Genomic DNA, 18,825 nt, shown 5'->3' with positions numbered 1-18,825 from the left:
TGACTGTAAGCTTTGAATGTTGCATATCTTGTGAAAAGAGCAAACAACACAAACAAAGGTGTTGGCTACACTAGCAAACAGAATGCCAACATGTAAACTTCTGAGAACATACAAACTCACTTCTGAATCAGACTGCTATGAATCAGTTTGTAGGGGAATTAAACTAGTAGACTGTGTTGTTTTCGGCTAACTGGAAACAAGCCAAGAGAAAGATCCTATCATCTGCATCTCCCATTTACAGGTGGATATTAAGAATATTCAAAATAAACTGAAAGGCAAAGGAAGAAAGGCAGCGCAGAATGTCTAACAAGTTAATTTAAGATATGAATATTCCAGTTCACCGCCTCAAATTTAAGGAAGTGCACAAAATAGGCTTCCTCAAAGGGAGGTCACAAAGTTTACATGAAAGTGAAGTGAGGACAAAAAACAACTGTCCCTGCAGAATAGAAAGAGACAACAGACACTCCCTTGTGTTGAAAAAGGAACACATCGCAATGAATGATGGTTGTTCAGTCTAAGGCTGAACAGTGGGTGGAGGTAGCTGTGAAGACCCCCATTTCATCTGTACAAAGAGTGGTCAAGAGGCCTTTTCTGGCCTTATTCTCAGCAGCCCTTACTTGAGGGCTCACTGCTCCCCCCCCCCCCCGCCCTCCGGGACTTGGAGTCTCACATCTTTCAAAAGTCTGTCCCTTTGTTATCATCTGAGTTAAAGAACCAGTAATGAAGGCTCTGATTTCCTGTCCTACTTTCTGGTTGCTCTGTATCTTCAGCAGGAATAGAGAAACTGTGGCACTGGAGGTTATGTGCAGCCTTCGTTCTGATTTCATGTGGGTAGCAAGTGGGGAAACAGGAGGAGAGGATGGGGGGGGGGGAGTGGGAGCGCACTTATGGTCATGTTCCATCTATATTTGCCTTTGACCTCCCACCATCACTGGCATGATCCACATTGGGCCAATGCCAAAATCCCCACCACACCACCAAGGTTTCCCTTCAACTTATGTAGGGAGTCCTCCAGAAATGGTCACTGTTGCAACCAAGAGCAGCCAGTGCTGTGGAGGTGCAGTCTTGAACTGGCACCACTTATGGTGGGGGAGGCCAGGCAGCAGTGAGATTGGGGCTGTGTGGGAGTGCCAGCTGCAGTAACAGGAGCCCTGATGGAGGAAGATTCAACTGCCAACCTGGAATGGGCATGTATGCCATGCGCTGATGGAGCATGATGACCTGATAGAGGTCATCATGCTCACACAACCCCAATCTCACCACCCCCTACAATGTCCAGGTGAACGACAGTGATTCTGGTATCAGGAAGGTGTCTCCTCCCATTGTCTCTCTCTTTCTCTGCTCTTACCTTATCTGCTGCTAGGGAAAAATCCCACCTTGTGTATGTATTTAAAAAAACAAACTAATACTTTAGTCACCTCGCCTTGTTCACCCCTGGTCTCTGCTGGTCCTCTCTGCTTCCCCCTCTATGTCTGTCTTGTCTATTCAGGCTGTATATCCTTCAAGCTAATTATTTATATTTTGATCCCAGTGTGTGTTTGTCCAACTCTTTGCACAACAAAGCCCCCCCTCCCCTCCCACTGTTCTCTTGAAGGAACAAACATAATAAACATAAAGCCGCAAGCAACTCAAGGGCAACTGTGCTGTGATTGATACAAACACACTTAAAAAAAAAAAAGATCAGTTGTTGTTTCATTTATCTGAGAAATTGCCCCAGAATTTGCATCAGATTGCCTTGGAATGTAAGCCTAGATGTCTCCAGAGGCAAAGGGCCTTGACTATGATCCAAGTGTCCTTTGTAACATACAGTGCAGAGCTCTGGCTGGTCATTTTTGATTTCTGCAGAAATGGAGTGGATCCAAGTCACTCAAAAAGAAGGCTGTTTTCCTCCCCTCTCAAAACTCTTTGCCACAACACTAGGAACTAAATGTGACTGTGGATTCTTGCTTTTCGTTTTTCCTATTTTATTTGGAAGAGGTGATCTGAGTGTTGTTGTGGTGGTGGTAGTTGTGGTTGTGGTTGTTATACCCCACCCATCCGCCTGGGTTGCCCCAGCCACTCTCCAACACAAGAGCTCTACCTTTTTAGAGGTCCAACATTAGGAACACACGCCACAGATGCTTACACAGTCACAGATTTTTAAAGCTAAAGGCACCAGTGACATAGCTCAGAGCAGCCTTTGCCAGTCAGGTGCCCTCAAGGTGTTTTGGACTACAACTCCCATCAGCCCCAGCCAAATAGGTTGGGGAAGGCTGCCCTACATAATGGTAGGGACATAACAAATGCTCCCATTCTAAGCATGGATTCTACGTAAGTGTTCACCAGGGCTGGGACCCCACAAGACCCTTTACAATTATTATTTATTTGTAAATGTAATTTTAAAAAACAGTGGGTGTTTTTACTCATGTGGAAAGAGCTGCTTGCACGCGAGGGGGAGGGGAATCTTCTTTTCCACCTCCGCTAAAGAACAGCCTTATCAACTTTTAAGTTGATAAGGGACTGTGGTAAGGGCAAGGAGCAAGCTAGGCACTTGGCAGCAGCAGACAATTGTCCCATGATGCATTTTATAAGTCATAACAGTATGCTTGGATAAGGGCACATATTTTGCAAAGGTCTGTTCATACAAAAAGAAGGTTGTGAATTGCCCTGGGATCTTTGGATGAGGGGCAGTATACAAATTATTATTATTATTATTATTATTATTATTATTATTATTATTATTATGTCTGTGATGAAGAAGCAACCCAGATCTTTGGCAGTCTAGCCCACTCTCCTACTGCCATCACTACTATTACTACTATTTTGGGTTGTTTTTATCATTTGAAATAAGTACTGTTTTCATTCCTCACACCTGACTTTCATTCTGCCTTTCTCCTCTAATGTGTAAGTTCTTTTTTATACCTGACAATGCTCTTTCATTAAAGCTCCGTACATTTTGGGGAAGAATCTGGTACATTTTGGGGAAGAATTTTCATAGAATCCCTGCCAAATCCAGCAATAGCCCAGTGCTGACAAGGACTTGACAAGTTCTCATGCCCTGGAGAGGCCCCAGTTCCTTCATCCAACACCCTGCTGCAGAGTCAAGAATTTCCATCACACTCTTTGCCCTTGCCTGCACTGCTAGGCTTCAGAAACAAAAATCCCATTACAGCTAAACTAATGCATTTGTCCATCGTATTCTCTCTGGGATCTCCACTTGCTGAATTTATCAACCTTGTTTTCTGATAGTGAATTTAGGACTAAATGAAATCTGCGGGCCTAAATCACATCTTTGGAAAGAAGTACAAAGTAGTGCATCACTACAGATACGATCAAGGATGAATAAGCTGACCGGCTGGTATGTATTATCCAGACCTTGCAAAACCTTTTTGGTCCCAGTCAATTCAAGCCAGTTATTTTGTACAAGAGCAACTTATGGTCATTGGGTGGGAAGATGGGATAGCTGTAGTAGTGCCTAGGGATCCTCTTCTCCTTGCCAGATGCCCAGACTAAGATACAGTCCATTTGACTATGAACACTTGGTATTGAGCATCTGGCACAGAACAGGGATCCTGCTGTTGTCATAACCACCTCCCTCCCTGAGTGAGCAGTGAGATTGTCTTGGGCATGGCATTGGGGACTCCTTAAAGAACAGTACTAGGGTACTGCAATTTCAACATTGAGACCTCCTTAACAAGCGCAGATCACGATTCATGGCCACCTTGGATCCAAAATATGCAACAGGGCAACACTGGATCATGTTTCCTGTACTGACCAAGATTAGCGTGATCAGTGTGTTTTGTGCTTAGAGAGGGGAGTGCAGTTTAAACTGGTAAACACCCAAGCACAGATTTGGCACTTCAGTAAGGACTGGGGCTAAGGCACTGGATTCATACATGTATTAGCAACTTCCTTCTTTTGTAAGTCTTACAACTATTGGTCAATATGAAAAACTATGCCTATTCTGGCATACTACAAACTCAGTGCGGGGTTGGGCCTGACAGCAAAAACTGCAAGAGCTCCTTGGATTAGCCAGCCCCACTCCCCCCCCCCAGGGCCTAAACAACAAACTAAAAGGAACATTTAAAAAATAGTAGTAAAAGAAATATTCACCAACAGTCGCCTGCAGTAGCCAATCTTCCTACTTCCATCAACATTGGTGAGAACAAAAGAAAACGTTTCACTGTAAAAAAAAGAATAAAAGACTTAAGAGTTTTACCAGTCTGCTAACTATTGTATGGGGGGAAAGCAGACCAAATCGGCTACTTAAATGAAGATTTGAGAAGCAGGCTGCAATCCTCACCCAACTTAGCTGTGAGTAAAACCTACTGAATTCAATAGGGCTTACTTATGAGCAGACAAGATTAATTAGTCTCTGAATGTTTTAGGGCTCAGCAAATACAGTCTTCACGATCCATGTGTCAGAGAGATTCTATGACTGGCCCAAACATGTGGAAAACATGACCCGCTCCCCCAGAAGTGCCTTCACACCACTCAGCAGAAGATAAGAGTGTATTCTTTTTCCTGCTTGGTCGGCAACATTTCTGGGAGCAAACAGATCATCTGAACCGTTTCTTGCAAGCATAAACTACGATTTTGCACTGCAGCCTCACTCTTCCGAACATAAGCTGAGCAGTGGCATGGAAAGCAGGAGTCTGGATTTTTTATGACAAGTGATTCCAATGAACCTGTTAACTACAAGAATGAAACCAGCAAAGCAGTATTCCCCTGAAGATCTTTAAGTTATAAACGCAAACTGGGTAACATACAAAGGTCACGTTTTCGAGGCACATTACGGGTGTTACCAGCTTCCCTTAGCAAACTGCGCTGCAACAGGCAAGCATTACTACCTCTTCCTGTGAAGGGAAGTGAAAGATAACAAAGGCTTACTCAAAACTAGGGCAGTCAGATGCAGAAGTTGTGTAGAAGGGGGGAAAAATGAGCAGGTACTCAGAACTAAACTTTTACATTTGTTATGTGTGGCCAGTGCATTTCAGAGGCAGGGGAAACCTTAAGATTTTTATCACACTGAAAAATGTAGCATCTGTTTTTGTCTTAAGGGAGGACTATCATGATTTTAAGTCATCAGAGAGAATGGTAAGAGATTGTGCAGAAATAATCAATTATCACAATCTGCAGAGAGAGATTACAATGACAGTTTAACACCAGCCCTTTGCAAAAACAAAACAAAACACTCTCTGCACTCAACAGATGCTGGCTAAACTAGAAACAGGATTATAAAGCATCATTATAAAGGTCCACCGATTATAAGCAGGTGGTTTTACAGAATTTCGAAAAGAAGGTTCTGCTCACATACAATTTGAAGTACACACCATATAGTTAAAGCTGTATCGTGGAAACTAGCTTCTTAAGGGTGGCTGAGAACTGTAGTTCCATGAGGGATAAACTAGAGTTCCCAGTACTCTTTGGGAGAGGCCAAATGTTTTAAATGTGGTTTAAACGTATATCATGTGTATGTAGCACTACGTCTTTGCCCCTTGGTGTCTATTTTGCCTTCCTAATCTCTTGTGGGGCAATACAGCGCTAGTCCCTTGCTGACTCACAAGTCGCACGGCGCTTACCTGTTAAACTCTGTGAGCGGTGCCCATTCATTGCCATCAGGAAAGCAGAAAAGGGGAATGGCCTGCAGCAACCTTTCCTCCTCTTCACGCTGTCCCCTCATCAAGTTCTCACGCTGAAATTAGAAAAAAAGCAAAAAAAGAGATGAAAGAAGTTATCCCATGATACTTAGGAGATTTCTGTTGAAATATGAAGTGCCTAGCTTGCTTACTTTCTTACTTGATTCACTGATTCATTCATTGCATTTTCATTCCACTTTTTTCTCCAAGAAGCTCAAGGTGGCACGCACAGGTCACCCTTCCTCATATAATTCCCCAAACAGCCCTATGTGGTAGGTTAGGCTGAGAGGCAGTGACTGGCTCAAGGTCACCCAGTAAGCTTCATGGGAGAGTGAACCTTGGTCATCCAGGCCTTAGTCTGACACTCAAACAACTACACCACACTGGCTCACTTGCTATGGGGTATAAGAGTCCACACAGAAGATCTGAGTTGCTTCCGAGGTCAATTCTGACAGATGCATATGACCGCCAGTCTTATAAGGTGACATACCACCATTCTCAAGTAACATTTGTCTGCATTCTATGAGACTGAAAATCATATGTAACTGTAAGAAAGGACTTTGAAAGAAAGTCCTCAGTCCTTATGTGTGGACCATCATTTTTGTCTTTGTAAGTACAGTATTACACTGCCAAAAATAGGATCATCACGGTAAGGATTTGTAAGAGAATATATACGAAGCATGGGACGCGGGTGGCGCTGTGGGTAAATCCTCAGCGCCTAGGCCTTGCCAATCACATGGTCAGTGGTTCGAATCCCCGCGGCGGGGTGAGCTCCCGTCGTTCGGTCCCAGCTCCTGCCCACCTAGCAGTTCGAAAGCACCCCTAAGTGCAAGTAGATAAATAGGTACCGCTTTATAGCGGGAAGGTAAACGGCGTTTCCGTGTGCTGCGCTGGTGCTGGCTTGCCAGAGCAGCTTCGTCACACTGGCCACGTGACCCGGAAGTGTCTCCGGACAGCGCTGGCCCCCGGCCTCTTAAGTGAGATGGGCGCACAACCCTAGAGTCGGACACGACTGGCCCGTACAGGCAGCGGTACCTTTACCTTTACCTATATACGAAGCACACTGCACCATGAACATGGCAGCTCATGGCAGCCTGTTCTTTGGTTCACACACCGGACTGAGAAGCTGGCAAGGCCGGTGTGGCATGATGGGATCACACCCCCCCCCCGACCCCTTACTCTCATTTTGTGACAAACGTTTAAAGATCAGACCACCTGACTCGGGGGGGGGGGGGAATAAGGCAAAAACTGGCAAGGATTGGCTATCTAGAGGTTGACTGAGGTGGAGGTCCTTAACCAAATATCCTATTGTACCCTCAGGAAACAGGCTTCCTCCTGCCAAGTGGTCAGATTGCAAATGAAGGGAAAGACCTCTGCTGGAGTTCCAGGAAAGCCATTGTCAGTCAAAGAAGACAATAGCGGCTCAATGATCTGACTCAGCATAAGACAGCTTTACATAGCCATACTAGGGTTGCCATATTTTGAAGAGCAAAATACCCCTACTATATGTAGGCTACAGAAGTTGTAATATATTGCTGAGGGGGGCAGGAGAAGAGAAGAGGAAAGCAAGTCTTCAGCCACCAGTTATGTCTGGGTCTCATCCAGAATGCATAGCTAGAGACATTTTGGCAAACTTAAAAAAATCCACCCAGACAGAAATTTTACCCCTGAAAGAGAGGATATGTCCTGGAAAAAGAAGACACATGGCAAATACATACTGAAGATGTTTCTATGACTGAGATGGCAGGAACCTAGCAGCAGATAGTACTTTGCAGAGGAAAACAGTTGCTGGCTAGCGAAATGAAGAGGGGTCTAGTTTGCAAGTGATGTTTGGTGATTTCACTGAAAGTCTCTTGAGCAAGGCAGTACTTGAGCTCATGGCACCTGCACAAATTTCTGCATAAAGTTCAACATGGGCCTAAAGAAGAAGGTCACATATTAAATTCACATACTACACTGAGCGGTGGATTGTGTCACTACACAGCCTGCAGGACACATGGATGAAATAACTTTAAAAAGAAAATGTGAGCCTGAAGCAATTCTGTACTTTTCCTCTCCATGCAGACCGAGTGGTGAGAAGGTATGCCCAGATAAAACGAAAGTGCTGCAGTGTGAAATCATGCTGCATGAAGCGAAGCCAGAAAGGAACATGGTTTTATTCTGCTTTTAAAAGAAACGCTGAGGCACAGACTTTCGGAACGGCTGTTGCATCTTGTACAACAATACGAGTAACAAGCCTCTTTCTGTGCTCACTTTGCAAAGACCGGCCACCCCACTCAGTGACAAGGATTTCAGCCTCACATGAATTTTTTCAATCAGGCAGAACTACTTTAGTAAAACACGACACTAGATCAAGACAGCATGGGATTCTGTGGAAGACCCCTGCATTTCTCTAGCGGTCAGGGTGCTTCATTTAGATATAATGTGGCACTGAATGCTGCTCCAGCAGTGCTAGATAAAGTCAGGTAAAGAATACACAAGCCATCTCCTTAAATACATAAAAAACCAACTCCACACATATGAACTGGAAATTATTTCATTGAGATGCTTAAGCTTACAGCAGGGGTAACCTCAGGCCAGAGGCCAGTAGACCTCTGCTTGGCCCTCAGAGCTCTCCTCAGGCCCCCTCCCACAGGCCATATACTCCCTGGGTGCTGTTGCCTGGCTGCAATGTGTCCCTTGAACTGTGACATGCCTCTTGCATGCCTGGAAGGAGCATGGAAAGATGCATGAGGTGTGTGAGCAGAAACCTCTGACATGTACATGGATGGAATGTAACATACAGCACAAAATTAAGAGTCACATCTATTGCTCTGCCTGCTTTTGCCTCAAGGGAATGTAGTCCCTGAGCTGAAGACGGTTCCCCCCACCCCCTCATCTTCTAGGATATGATTTTAACCCAGAGATTAGTGCGGAAGTGCCAACACACTTGGGACATTTGCTGTGTGCTCTTTTCACTGCTCCCACACCTGCCTAGACCAGCCTTCCCCAATGTCCTTGCTGGCTGAGGCTGATGTGCATTGTAAACCAAAATATCTGGAGGCACCAGCTAGGAAGGTGGGCCTAGGCGACGTCATTTCTGTCCTAGCTTAGTGACTTAGGGAGTAAGTCCACCTCTGATGTATGCCATTGCAGGCTGCAGGTAAGGGTTTACAAGACAGAATGTGCCTCCACCATAATAATAAGCAAATTTCTTCAGATACTAATCTAGAACTCTTCTTCCTGACATTCAGCTTTGCTACATGGAGGGATTTATTTATTTTGGTACGGAGGAGCATTCACTCATTTGAGCTCCAACCCCTGCGGTCTGAAGTGGCAAAGCCCAGACACAGGCCCCAGTCAGCGCTAGGTCTAAAAGATATGTAAGATTTGTGTAGCCTGCAACAAAGATGGCTTGCCCTGCAGATGGCCTATATTCTACAGCCACAGAGACCACTATGTTGATATTCTTTCTCATGCCTTCTTGACACACTGGGCCTGATGTTCCTTCCTCACTCCATCAGCAGTATCCCTCCTACTTTCACAATTACCAAGGGAGCACTTTCCTTGGCACAACTCCAATGGATAGAGAGAAGATACACCATGAAGCAAAACACTGAAGGACACTTCAAAAGAGAGAGATTGCTGCAGGCACTGGTTTTTGTTAGCAGGATTTTCTGCATTTCTAAAGATAAATAAATCAATTCTACTGGAGTTTTACAGACAGGCAAAATTTTGCAATGCAGGCAAAATTCTGTGGAACTGGTAAGGAAGGCAGGCAAAGAGAATCTAAAAGATGTAGGATCCAAATCAGCATTTTTTTTCAGCACCCCCCTCCCCTGCCTTCATTTTCAGGGAATGCTTGGGCCAGCCATCATGAATTGCAACAGCAAAAGTGGCCCAACATTCCAGTTTCCCTCTGTTTTGAAGCAATCTCTTTTTTTAAAAAAAAAACCATACTGCACTCCAACTTGTGTGTTTTCATTTCAACTTCTGAAATGATACACACATACACTTGCCTGGGCATAGGCTCATCTCAAAACAAGACAGAGGTTGGAGTACAGCAGCCTTCTCCTACTTGACCTTTGGCCCTGGTCACTGAGACTGATGGGAGCTGTAGTTCAAAACATACAGAGAGCACCAGGTTAGGGAAGGCTGAAGCAGAACCTGCCATCATGGCACTGCTTTGCTTCCAGCATTCATCCCTCCAAGGTATAATATCTGAGGAGCGTTCCTCACTAATGCGCTCCAGTTTTGTCATCTGGCAAAAGAATCACGGTGGGTATCTCACCTTTGGAAACTGATAGGTAATCTTGGGCTCATAATCTCCTTTAGCATTCTTTTTGAGCGAGACCACAACCAAATATTCAAAGAACAAGTGTCCTGCAGAGCTGGGGAAGCTGCTTCTTTCTCCCGGCCTCTCGCCAATATCAGGTTTGCTTTCAGTAGGGTGAGCATCCCGGGATTCATCCGCTGCACAAGATGACATTGACACAAAAACAAGAATCAGGCCTTACAGAAGGATTTGAGCAATACATAACCATTTCTGAAAAACCAAACAGATGATGGCCTGTGCACAAGGAAAGTGGTCTGAGCGCACAGTCACTGCCCTGAAAACAAATGCCTCAGGAGACAGTGAATTTGTGTTCAACTGCTTCAGAATATATCTTCCGGGGTGTTCATTGGTGGAAGCTGGGTCATGGCTATCAGTGGTGGCTGGTGCTCATTGGAACTGGTGGGGAGGAAGGGGGGGAGACCAGTAGCTGGAACCACAGCCAATGATGGACAGAGCTACCTCCTGACTGGTGTAAGTAAGAAGTAGGACCAGCTCACCCATGATGGAAGGTGAGGCAACCACCTTGGGAAACAGGATGCACAGGGGCAGCAGATCCAGCCTCCAAGGAATGTATCATCCACTGCTGCCGCCACAGCAGCAGCGCAAATCTTGGAAGTGGGAACTGCCACCTCCTCAGCCAGTGTGGTGTAGTGGTTAAGAACGGTGGACTCGTAATCTGGTGAACCGGGTTCGCTTCCCCCGCTCCTCCACATGCAGCTGCTGGGTGACCTTGGGCCAGTCACACTTCTGTGAAGTCTCTCAGCCCCACTCACCTCACAGAGTCTTTGTTGTGGGGCAGGAAGGGAAAGGAGAATGTTAGCTACTTTGAGACTCCTTTGGGTAGTGACAAAGCGGGATATCAAATCCAAACTCCTCTTCCTCCTCTTCTTCTCAGCAGCCTTGTGGCAAATAGGGGGCACTGCTGGTCTCCTCCCATCCTTGCTCCTAATGTATAACTTTGTTCTGGATGTAAATCTTAACACATCTTTTTTCCTGGCTGGTGTGTGTGTGTGTGTGTGTGTGTGTGTGTGTGTGTGCGCCATTTTGTGGTTTGTCTCAGGTGCCAAAATGTCTTGGGCCAGCCCCGCAAAAAGGCAGGAGCTACTTGGCTCCACTTGCCCTAATGGACCAGACCCCTCTGAGGCTACTGACTATACCCACAATGCCATTGGTCAAGGCGCCCCATGGTTCACATCTTTGGCACCAATGAGAAAAGGGGCTCTATGCATATACAACTGTATTTGTGTATGCATCTTCCTTCACAACAATCCCTGTGAGGTAAAATAGGTTAAAATACAGTGACTAGCCCAAGGTCACCCAGTGAGTTACATGGCTGAGTCAGGGTAAAATGAGGAGGGGGGGAAGCATTGAGCTTCTTGGAAGAAAGGTGGAATAATGGGGGGGGGGGGGAGACATTCACCATGCCAGAAATGCCTATGGGGCAAAAAGTATGATCAACACATCTCAGAATGCTACTAGGATCAGGAGACAAATTCAGCGGAATAAGATTATGCAAACAGCCACAAAAATGCTAACCTTTGAACAAACAGAATGGGGCATGATCCAGCATAAATATGAGAGTAAGGCTACAGTTCTAACACTAGTTACTGATTAAGCCCCAAGGTACTTCCTTAGACTTTATGCTGAAGCTGTAAATCCCCCACAAGCTTTGCTATGTCTGGATCCTTCCCTTAGCTAGCTTATTAAGCATGGCTCATTGACCCATCAAATGCACACTTACCTGCCTTGTAAATAACCTTATGTTTTCTGAAATGGGGGGGGGGAGCCCACACTAGAAGACGCTTTCCGTACTTTGGAGAAGAGCCCATAACTTCCCATCCCCTGGTAAATTCATGCAAGCTGTAGCTTGAACCAAAGAAATCTCAAATTCAGTCTTACAACAGGACCTGCTTCTTTCCTCAGAAACGGTTACAGGACATGGAACGTCCCAGGGTTGCCACAAAGCACTCAAGTCAGGTGACTTGCGCAATTGTTTTCAGTGCTACCGGATCCTGAGGTTTTACAGCTTTCTCTGCACAGGTGTTTGGTTGTTGCACAGAGGAGTGAGTCTTTCTTTCTTTCTTTGATTGATTGCAGCAGGAAAGTTTAGATGGCTTGAGTCCAAGCCCCAAATAGAGAAAAATCACAATTGCATCAGAAAGACTGGGTGGAGGAATAAAGAATTAACACCACCCAGGAAGTAAATTCACTTGAATGCACCCAGAAAGGAAACAGGGCAAACAGAAAGCCTGCGTCATTTGTTACAACAGGTTTGGCAGCAATTCTGCAGCTAGGGATCGGTTTTGGTTAATTTCAGAATCTGATTTTGGCTGCTGCTACAGCAGGTTTTCCCCCACCTGCCTAAACAGCAGCAAGTTCAAGAAACTTATAGGCGGCTGTTTGCACAAGAGGAAAACAAATCGGGCCTTTGTTCCACACTGGGGAATTGTGCTTGTTGCAATCGCCTGCTGAGACCACTAAATGCTAGTATTAGACTGCGGAGACAGGATTGTTCTCCTATGAGAACAAGTAACTGGCTCAAAGACAGGCTGGATTAAGACCTTCAGAGGCCCTAAGCACTTAAAAGATGTTGGTGCCCTCAGTTACCAGATTCTGATTCTGTTGTATTCCCAGGATTAATGTATATCATTAACCTCTATTATTACTATTACATTATTATTTTTATTGTTTATATCTATTTCATTTATTGTGGGAGCCTTTTTTTGCAATCTGGTTCAGCTGCACCATTTAGTCCAGGGTAAATCCATCAATGGCAAATTCCTGTGGTGCCCCCCCCCTTCCCTTGATGTATATTACACCCTTAAAAGTTTTATTCCTGCTTCTTAAGACCTGCCTGAACTGTACCTTTACTGTGCATTTATTGCGTATGAATGTCACACACATTCCCCTTTGGGGGACCTTCTCTGATCAAAATAAAAATTAAAGAAATTCAAATTATTTTGCGTCTATGTAGGGAGTCATCACTGGCACAATTCTAGACTTAACCGTTTTATGGTGGTAATGTGTATTGCTTTGCTTGCTTCCATTTGTAATAAGCCTGCCGGGCCGCATTTTGAGGCCCTCCTTCCTGTTCTGCTGAGGTGCCCTGGGTGCCTACGCTAACAGCGCCACTAGGTGCAACTCAATCATCCTGCTTCACCACTGTGCCATCTCCCCAACATTAGCTTCAGTAATAAGGTAACTGTGAGAAATAGACTGCAACAAAGGAAATGTTCTCTCTCCACCCTCCCTTGGTAAGCTTGCAAGGCTTTCTGGTCTCTGAACCACCAAAAATGTGGGAAAAGTTTGGCTGCTTTCCAATATAGATTCATTGGGCTTTTCCACTGCAAGGTTTTTTTTGGGGGGGGGTGTTGATACAAACAGAGGGCTTCTGGTGCTTCTTGCTACACCAGCCCCATCAACATCCCGGCTGGTTTAGAGCCAAGTTACACACTGTGCTAAAACACTTCACTTGAGTGTTACATGAATTTAGCAGCCACCAACTGGGGCTCACCACACCTTTGCAAAACAACCTCAGAAATGCTTTATTTATACACAGTTTCCTAATAATGGAATGGTTCTCTTTGCTGGAATGGAAAGGATCTGCACCACGAGGCCAAAATAAACGGAACCAATCTGCAGGTAAAAACACACCTAATTTTCATAGTGCCCATCTGGTTAGGGCTGGATTAGGGATTAGTCTCCATTTATGATGACATAAGATGCAAAGCAGCTTGCTCCAGTTGGTGCATTCGGCAGTCTGGGGAGCAAAGGTGAAGATCTCTAAGCAGAAGGTATGTAGGGAGAACCCTTTCCGTGTTTGCCTTAGGCAGGTGACTCTGCAGATAATGAGGCGATGAGTGCCTATTATCAAGCATGGGATGTATGTGGGTATGCAGAAGGAACAGCTGCTGAATAGAGTTACTGTTCTTCCAGCATAACTGCCAGGGAGAGTTTACCAAGCTGGTTTCCAAGCTGATATTTAGACAAGTCGGTACCTTATCCCTATAGAAATAAGCCTAAGACCCAGCATTTGAAATCTTGGGGCAGACTGGGAACGAGTCTTTGTGACCACAACGTAAAATTGAGTGGCAGTTAAGCCCCCTTGCCCCCAGCTACACTAGGTTGGTGTGTCTGGACAGGCATGAGATAGTTTCATACATGACATGGAGGCAAGTTGTCCATCAATATGGACTTCTCAGTGAGTGTACCTGTATGATTGCAAGTGCTTGCAAACATGCATTAAGGCTTTTATAGAGCGCTGCACATAGCATGTGGCTGAATTTGGAAGACAGACATTTTATTCCTCTTTAAAGAGATGCAAAATGTTTGTAGCTGTGATCTTTTATGTGGCTGTGATCATCTTTTTCCTTCAAGGAGACAGAGGGTTGTAGCTGGTGCTTGTCTACTCTGAGTAGATCCACTGAATTTAACTTATTTCCATTACTTTTACAGTGGTACCCCGGGTTACATACGCTTCAAGTTATATACGCTTCAGGTTACAGACTCCGCTAACCCAGAAATAGTGCTTCAGGTTAAGAACTTTGCTTCAGGATAAGAACAGAAATCGTGCTCCGGCGGCGCGGCTAAAGTGGTGCTTCAGGTTAAGAACAGTTTCAGGTTCAGAACAGACCTCTGGAACGAATTAAGTACTTAACCCGAGGTACCACTGTAATAGTAAAAGTAGAACTCAGTTGGCTCCAATCCAGAAGATATTATTCTCCAGCCAAATATGTCAATATGAACCCCAAACAAGTCATGGAGAATCTGTGTGATTCCAGGTATTGTTTTATTACAGCACCCATCATCCCTGGCCATTGGCTATGTGCTGGCTGACCTGAAGGGGGCTCGGAATCCAAGACTATCGGTACAGCCAAAGGTTTTCAGGCTTTTTTCAATGGTGTTTCCAATGTATGTGATTACACTTAAATGTGTGGTACCTTGGAACGTAAATTGGGACTTGCCTGTTTTTAAACGATGGAACTTGCTCCTGTAGGAGGAAGAAATGGCCACCAACTTGACTGGCTTTAAAAGAGGCTTAGACAAACTTATGAAGGGTAAGGCTATCAATGGCTACGAGCCATGGTGGCTATGCACTGCTTCCATGGTTGGAGATAGTAATGCCAGGTGCGGGTGGGGAGAACGCTTTTGCAGGCTTCCCACAGGCATCTGGCTGGCCACTGTGAGAACAGGATGTTGGGCTAGAAGAAGAGGAGTTTGGATTTGATATCTCGCTTTATCACTACCTGAAAGAGTCTCAAAGCGGCTAACATTCTCCTTTCCCTTTCTCCCCCAAACAAACACTCTGTGAGGTGAGTGGGGCTGAGAGACTTCAAAGAAGTGTGGCTAGCCCAAGGTCACCCAGCAGCTGCATGTGGAGTAGCGGGGAAGCGAACCTGGTTCCCCAGATTACAAGTCTATCGCTCTTAACAGTGGCTCTCAGATGAGCCACTGGCCAGATCCAGCAGGACTCTTACGTTCTGTCCTCTTTGCATAAACCTGGCAGCTGCACTGAACATAGGGGGGCAAGATGCAATCCCCCCCCCTTCTTCCCTTACTGGAAGTCTGTGTGATTTGAGGTTCTCATGAAGCACATTTTCATATGAAACATCTTTCATGTGGTGGCGGAAGGTATGTTTCTGTTCCTCTTGTCACACAAAAACGTTTGCCAGCCAAGTAATTGTCAATAGCAGGCCTCTGAGAACCACTACAAGTATGAAACTGGAGTACTGACAGTGTAATTGTAAAATGGATGCAACAACTGGAAAAATCAACGACAGTTGCCAACTTGCAGCCACACAATAAACTTTAGCAAAAGTTGTGGCCTTGTGGTTTTTGACTCTCTTCTTTATTCTGCACTCAAATGTTTATCTCATCAGTCTAGGGTAAAGTTTGAATAAAAATGCATACATTTGTGAAAATAGCAAACCCCCAAAGCATTATATTAGAGGAAAGTGCTTTGCAAAAATGTGTGTATTAAGAGAAATTTACATTAAAATGCTGGCAAATTTTTTTCTTTGGTTGGTTTTTTTTAAAAAATGCTAATTGATGGAGAATTTAAGATTGGGAAACCAAAATTAACAGATCCATTCATCCCTCCTTACCACACAGTTTAGAGACACCTCTATCCATATTCTGTATTACAACCACTAATCTGCATTACTTAATACTTCCTCCAGAAGTATATATTCTAAAAAGGCTACCTTTAAAAATCATTTGCAATGATAACTTGGCAGGCTGTGCTTTTGTTTTCTGCTTTAATTAACCCAGAACAACAAAAGCCATCTGCTCTGGTACTCCCAATTATAAATATAATTAGATTCCTGCCCTCACAAGCATGCATGGTAGTGCTCTTAAAAAAAACAACACCCACCTCCAATTTTAATATCCCATTATTAGCATCAGGGGAATAAGAAGCAACTAGCCCATTTTACGTAATTTTGTCTACACCCCTTGAAGGTGAAAGCGAGCCTGAGCGTGCAATCCTACGCACACTTGAAAGCAGCAGCGACGACTTTAAAGAAAACACACTTCAAATGCGTCGATAAGGGAGCTGTGCGTTTCCGTGTTGTCTGTTTAAAAAAGCACTCCAACGAGGGATCGCCCTTCCTTGGGATTCCCACTCTTTCCCGGGGTCATTCCCGAAATGCCCATGGTAGTTACACCCATTTCCCCACACAGTGTATGCTTAAAGGGCGCTTTCTCTCTCCCTCCCCCGAGCCAAGCACGCGTGGGGACTTTCCGACTCCTGGAGCGCCAGCCCGGGATTCTCCAGGCGTCCGGGAACAGCGCTGGCTGGGCTGCCCCCCGGGGCGGGCCTCGCTCGGCCTGTTCCTGGAAGCTTTGGCGGCGAAGTTCACGCTGGCAGCGGCAATGGACCCCCACCCCGCATTTCACAGGCGGGCGCGCAGATACCCGGGGATCGGGCGCGCGCTTTGCTTTCTGCTACCGGGGAGACCTGTTGCCTCCGAAAGACGCGCGCGGGAGGCAGGCGCCGAGGAGACCCGGAACTGGCGCCAGGCTGACGGGCGGCCGGACAGGGGTCGCCGGGTGGGGAAGCCCGGGCAAGGGCGCCGCGGCGGCTCTGCTCACCTCTCCTGGACGACCTCCGGCGCAGGCTGTTTCGGAAGAAGCGCGCGAAGCTTTCCCCCGCCATGGCGCGCAGCCGCGCGCACTCCCCGGGCGGCCGGTCCGCCCTCTGCTTCTTCGGCGGGCGCTCAGCTTCTGCCCAGCGCCTCCGCCTCCTCCTCCTCTGCCGCCTGGCGCGCTTTCGCTTTCGCCGCACACCTGAGAGGCGCGCCAGGAGCCGGTGCCGCGCGGAGAGGGAGGCGGCGCCCCGTCGCTCCCCAGCGGACGAGAGCGGAGCAGCCAAGGGAGCAGCATCCCCTGGAGGCCGCAGGGAGAGCACCTGAGCAGAGGTGGGGTGGACCCTGCCCGGATTGGTTAGTTGGACGGCCAGGGCCTTCCTGTAGGCAAAGGGCGCCGTCCAAAGCCACGCGGCGTCTACGCGCGCGCACGCGGGTGTCTTCTGCTGCCCGGAGACCGTGCGCTTGTCTCGTCTTGGCATTACAGTATTTCTAAACCGTTTTTCCAATGGTGTTCAGAGTTTCTTAATAACTCGCAGGCTTGCGAAGAAACTATGAGCAAGGTGGTTTTGCAAAAAACACTGTTAAAAAACAGTAATAATAATACAAGCATGAAATAAATTCAGTCTGCGAAGCAGAAAACAAATACTTAATATTACATAAACACATCATACAGTAAAAATACAGCTACAAAGGGTAAAAAAAGATCAATCTTCTTGAAAACACACACAATAGTAAATTTCTCAGATTGCAATTGCAAGTGCAATGTGCACACACTGGGAAAACGTAACTCTTGAAATGCACAATTTTATGTGGGTTTCATAGACAGTCAGAATTTATTGTGTCTCCCTTAATTTTCCAATGATGAAAGCGCTGCTTTCAGGAGTTAAACTGGTAAATTAAGGGAGAATAAAGCAGAGCAAACTCCCAAAGGATTCCAGTCTCTTACAAGAAGATAGTCTTTTAAACATGTATTTGGGATAGGATTAGTCTGCAAATCTGTTTGTCCAGCCAAGGCCTTATGTCATATGCCCAATTACGCACTGATAATGAAAGTAATATGTTTTGTTGCGTTCTGGTGCATTAAAGAAGGGCTGTGTCTAATATTATTTAATCCACATATTCTGTCTGTTTTGGTGCTGTGGTTTTATAATGAACTCTCTTTAATCTGGTTGTAATTATTTGCTTCTTGGATGAGATCTTCCACTCTGGGAGCCACATATGTAACATATATATCTGAATGAATGAAGAAACTTTACAATGCTGGGTTTAGACAGACTGAATTTGCCATGTGTGTAAATGCTCTTATGGTTTGTTCCAGCCAGTGTGGACTTTGCATTAGTAATGTTCAGGGGTGACTGTCCACTGAGGCTTGTGGGGCAGAGGCCAAGACATGCAGAAGTTAAAATAGGGAGAGAAGACTTGACACAGATGTGCACATAGGGATATATGGGAAAGAGAGCAAGGCTGTGTGCTGAAAAAGGGAAAGAATAGGGTGGTGTGGAGAAAGAAAAGGGCTATTTGCTAGCATATGAGAGAAAAGGTGGGTTTATTTCTGCAGCAAGGAAGGAAATCTGTTTCTCTCAGCACAGCATATCAACCAAACAATCTTGTTGTCATAGTTGCCTCCCGTGCTTTTTAACCAAAGCAACACAATCTAACTGGTGCTTCCCAGTGGGTGGCTCTGTGGTCTAAACCACTGAGCCTCTTGGACTTGCCAATCAGAAAGTCGGCAGTTCATATCTGTGCAATGGGGTGAGCTCCCGTTGCTCTGTCCCAGCTCCTGCCAACCTAGCAGTTCGAAAGC

General features: G+C 45.7%; 1 protein-coding gene across 2 annotated transcripts in view; it reads right to left on the bottom strand.

Moving 5' to 3' along the window:
* DENND2D (DENN domain containing 2D) overlaps nt 1–17,515 on the bottom strand; it is a 33,405-nt gene extending 15,890 nt beyond the window's left edge. For both annotated transcript variants that reach the window (XM_081867011.1, XM_081867012.1), the window contains exons 1-4: nt 17,026–17,515; nt 9,889–10,070; nt 5,562–5,674; nt 4,093–4,162 (exon numbers count right to left, since the gene is read on the bottom strand). In XM_081867011.1, coding sequence (XP_081723137.1) covers nt 4,093–4,162; nt 5,562–5,674; nt 9,889–10,070; nt 17,026–17,500 — 840 coding nt within the window. In that variant the 5' untranslated portion in view covers nt 17,501–17,515. The remainder of the gene's footprint in view (nt 1–4,092; nt 4,163–5,561; nt 5,675–9,888; nt 10,071–17,025) is intronic.
* Nucleotides 17,516–18,825: the final 1,310 nt, after the last annotated feature.

This window comes from Podarcis erhardii (genome assembly GCF_964252035.2).
Source record: "Podarcis erhardii genome assembly, chromosome: 6".
Taxonomy (NCBI): domain Eukaryota; kingdom Metazoa; phylum Chordata; class Lepidosauria; order Squamata; family Lacertidae; genus Podarcis; species Podarcis erhardii.
Note: the sequence above shows the minus strand (reverse complement) of the source record. Positions and strands in the feature narration are given on the sequence as shown.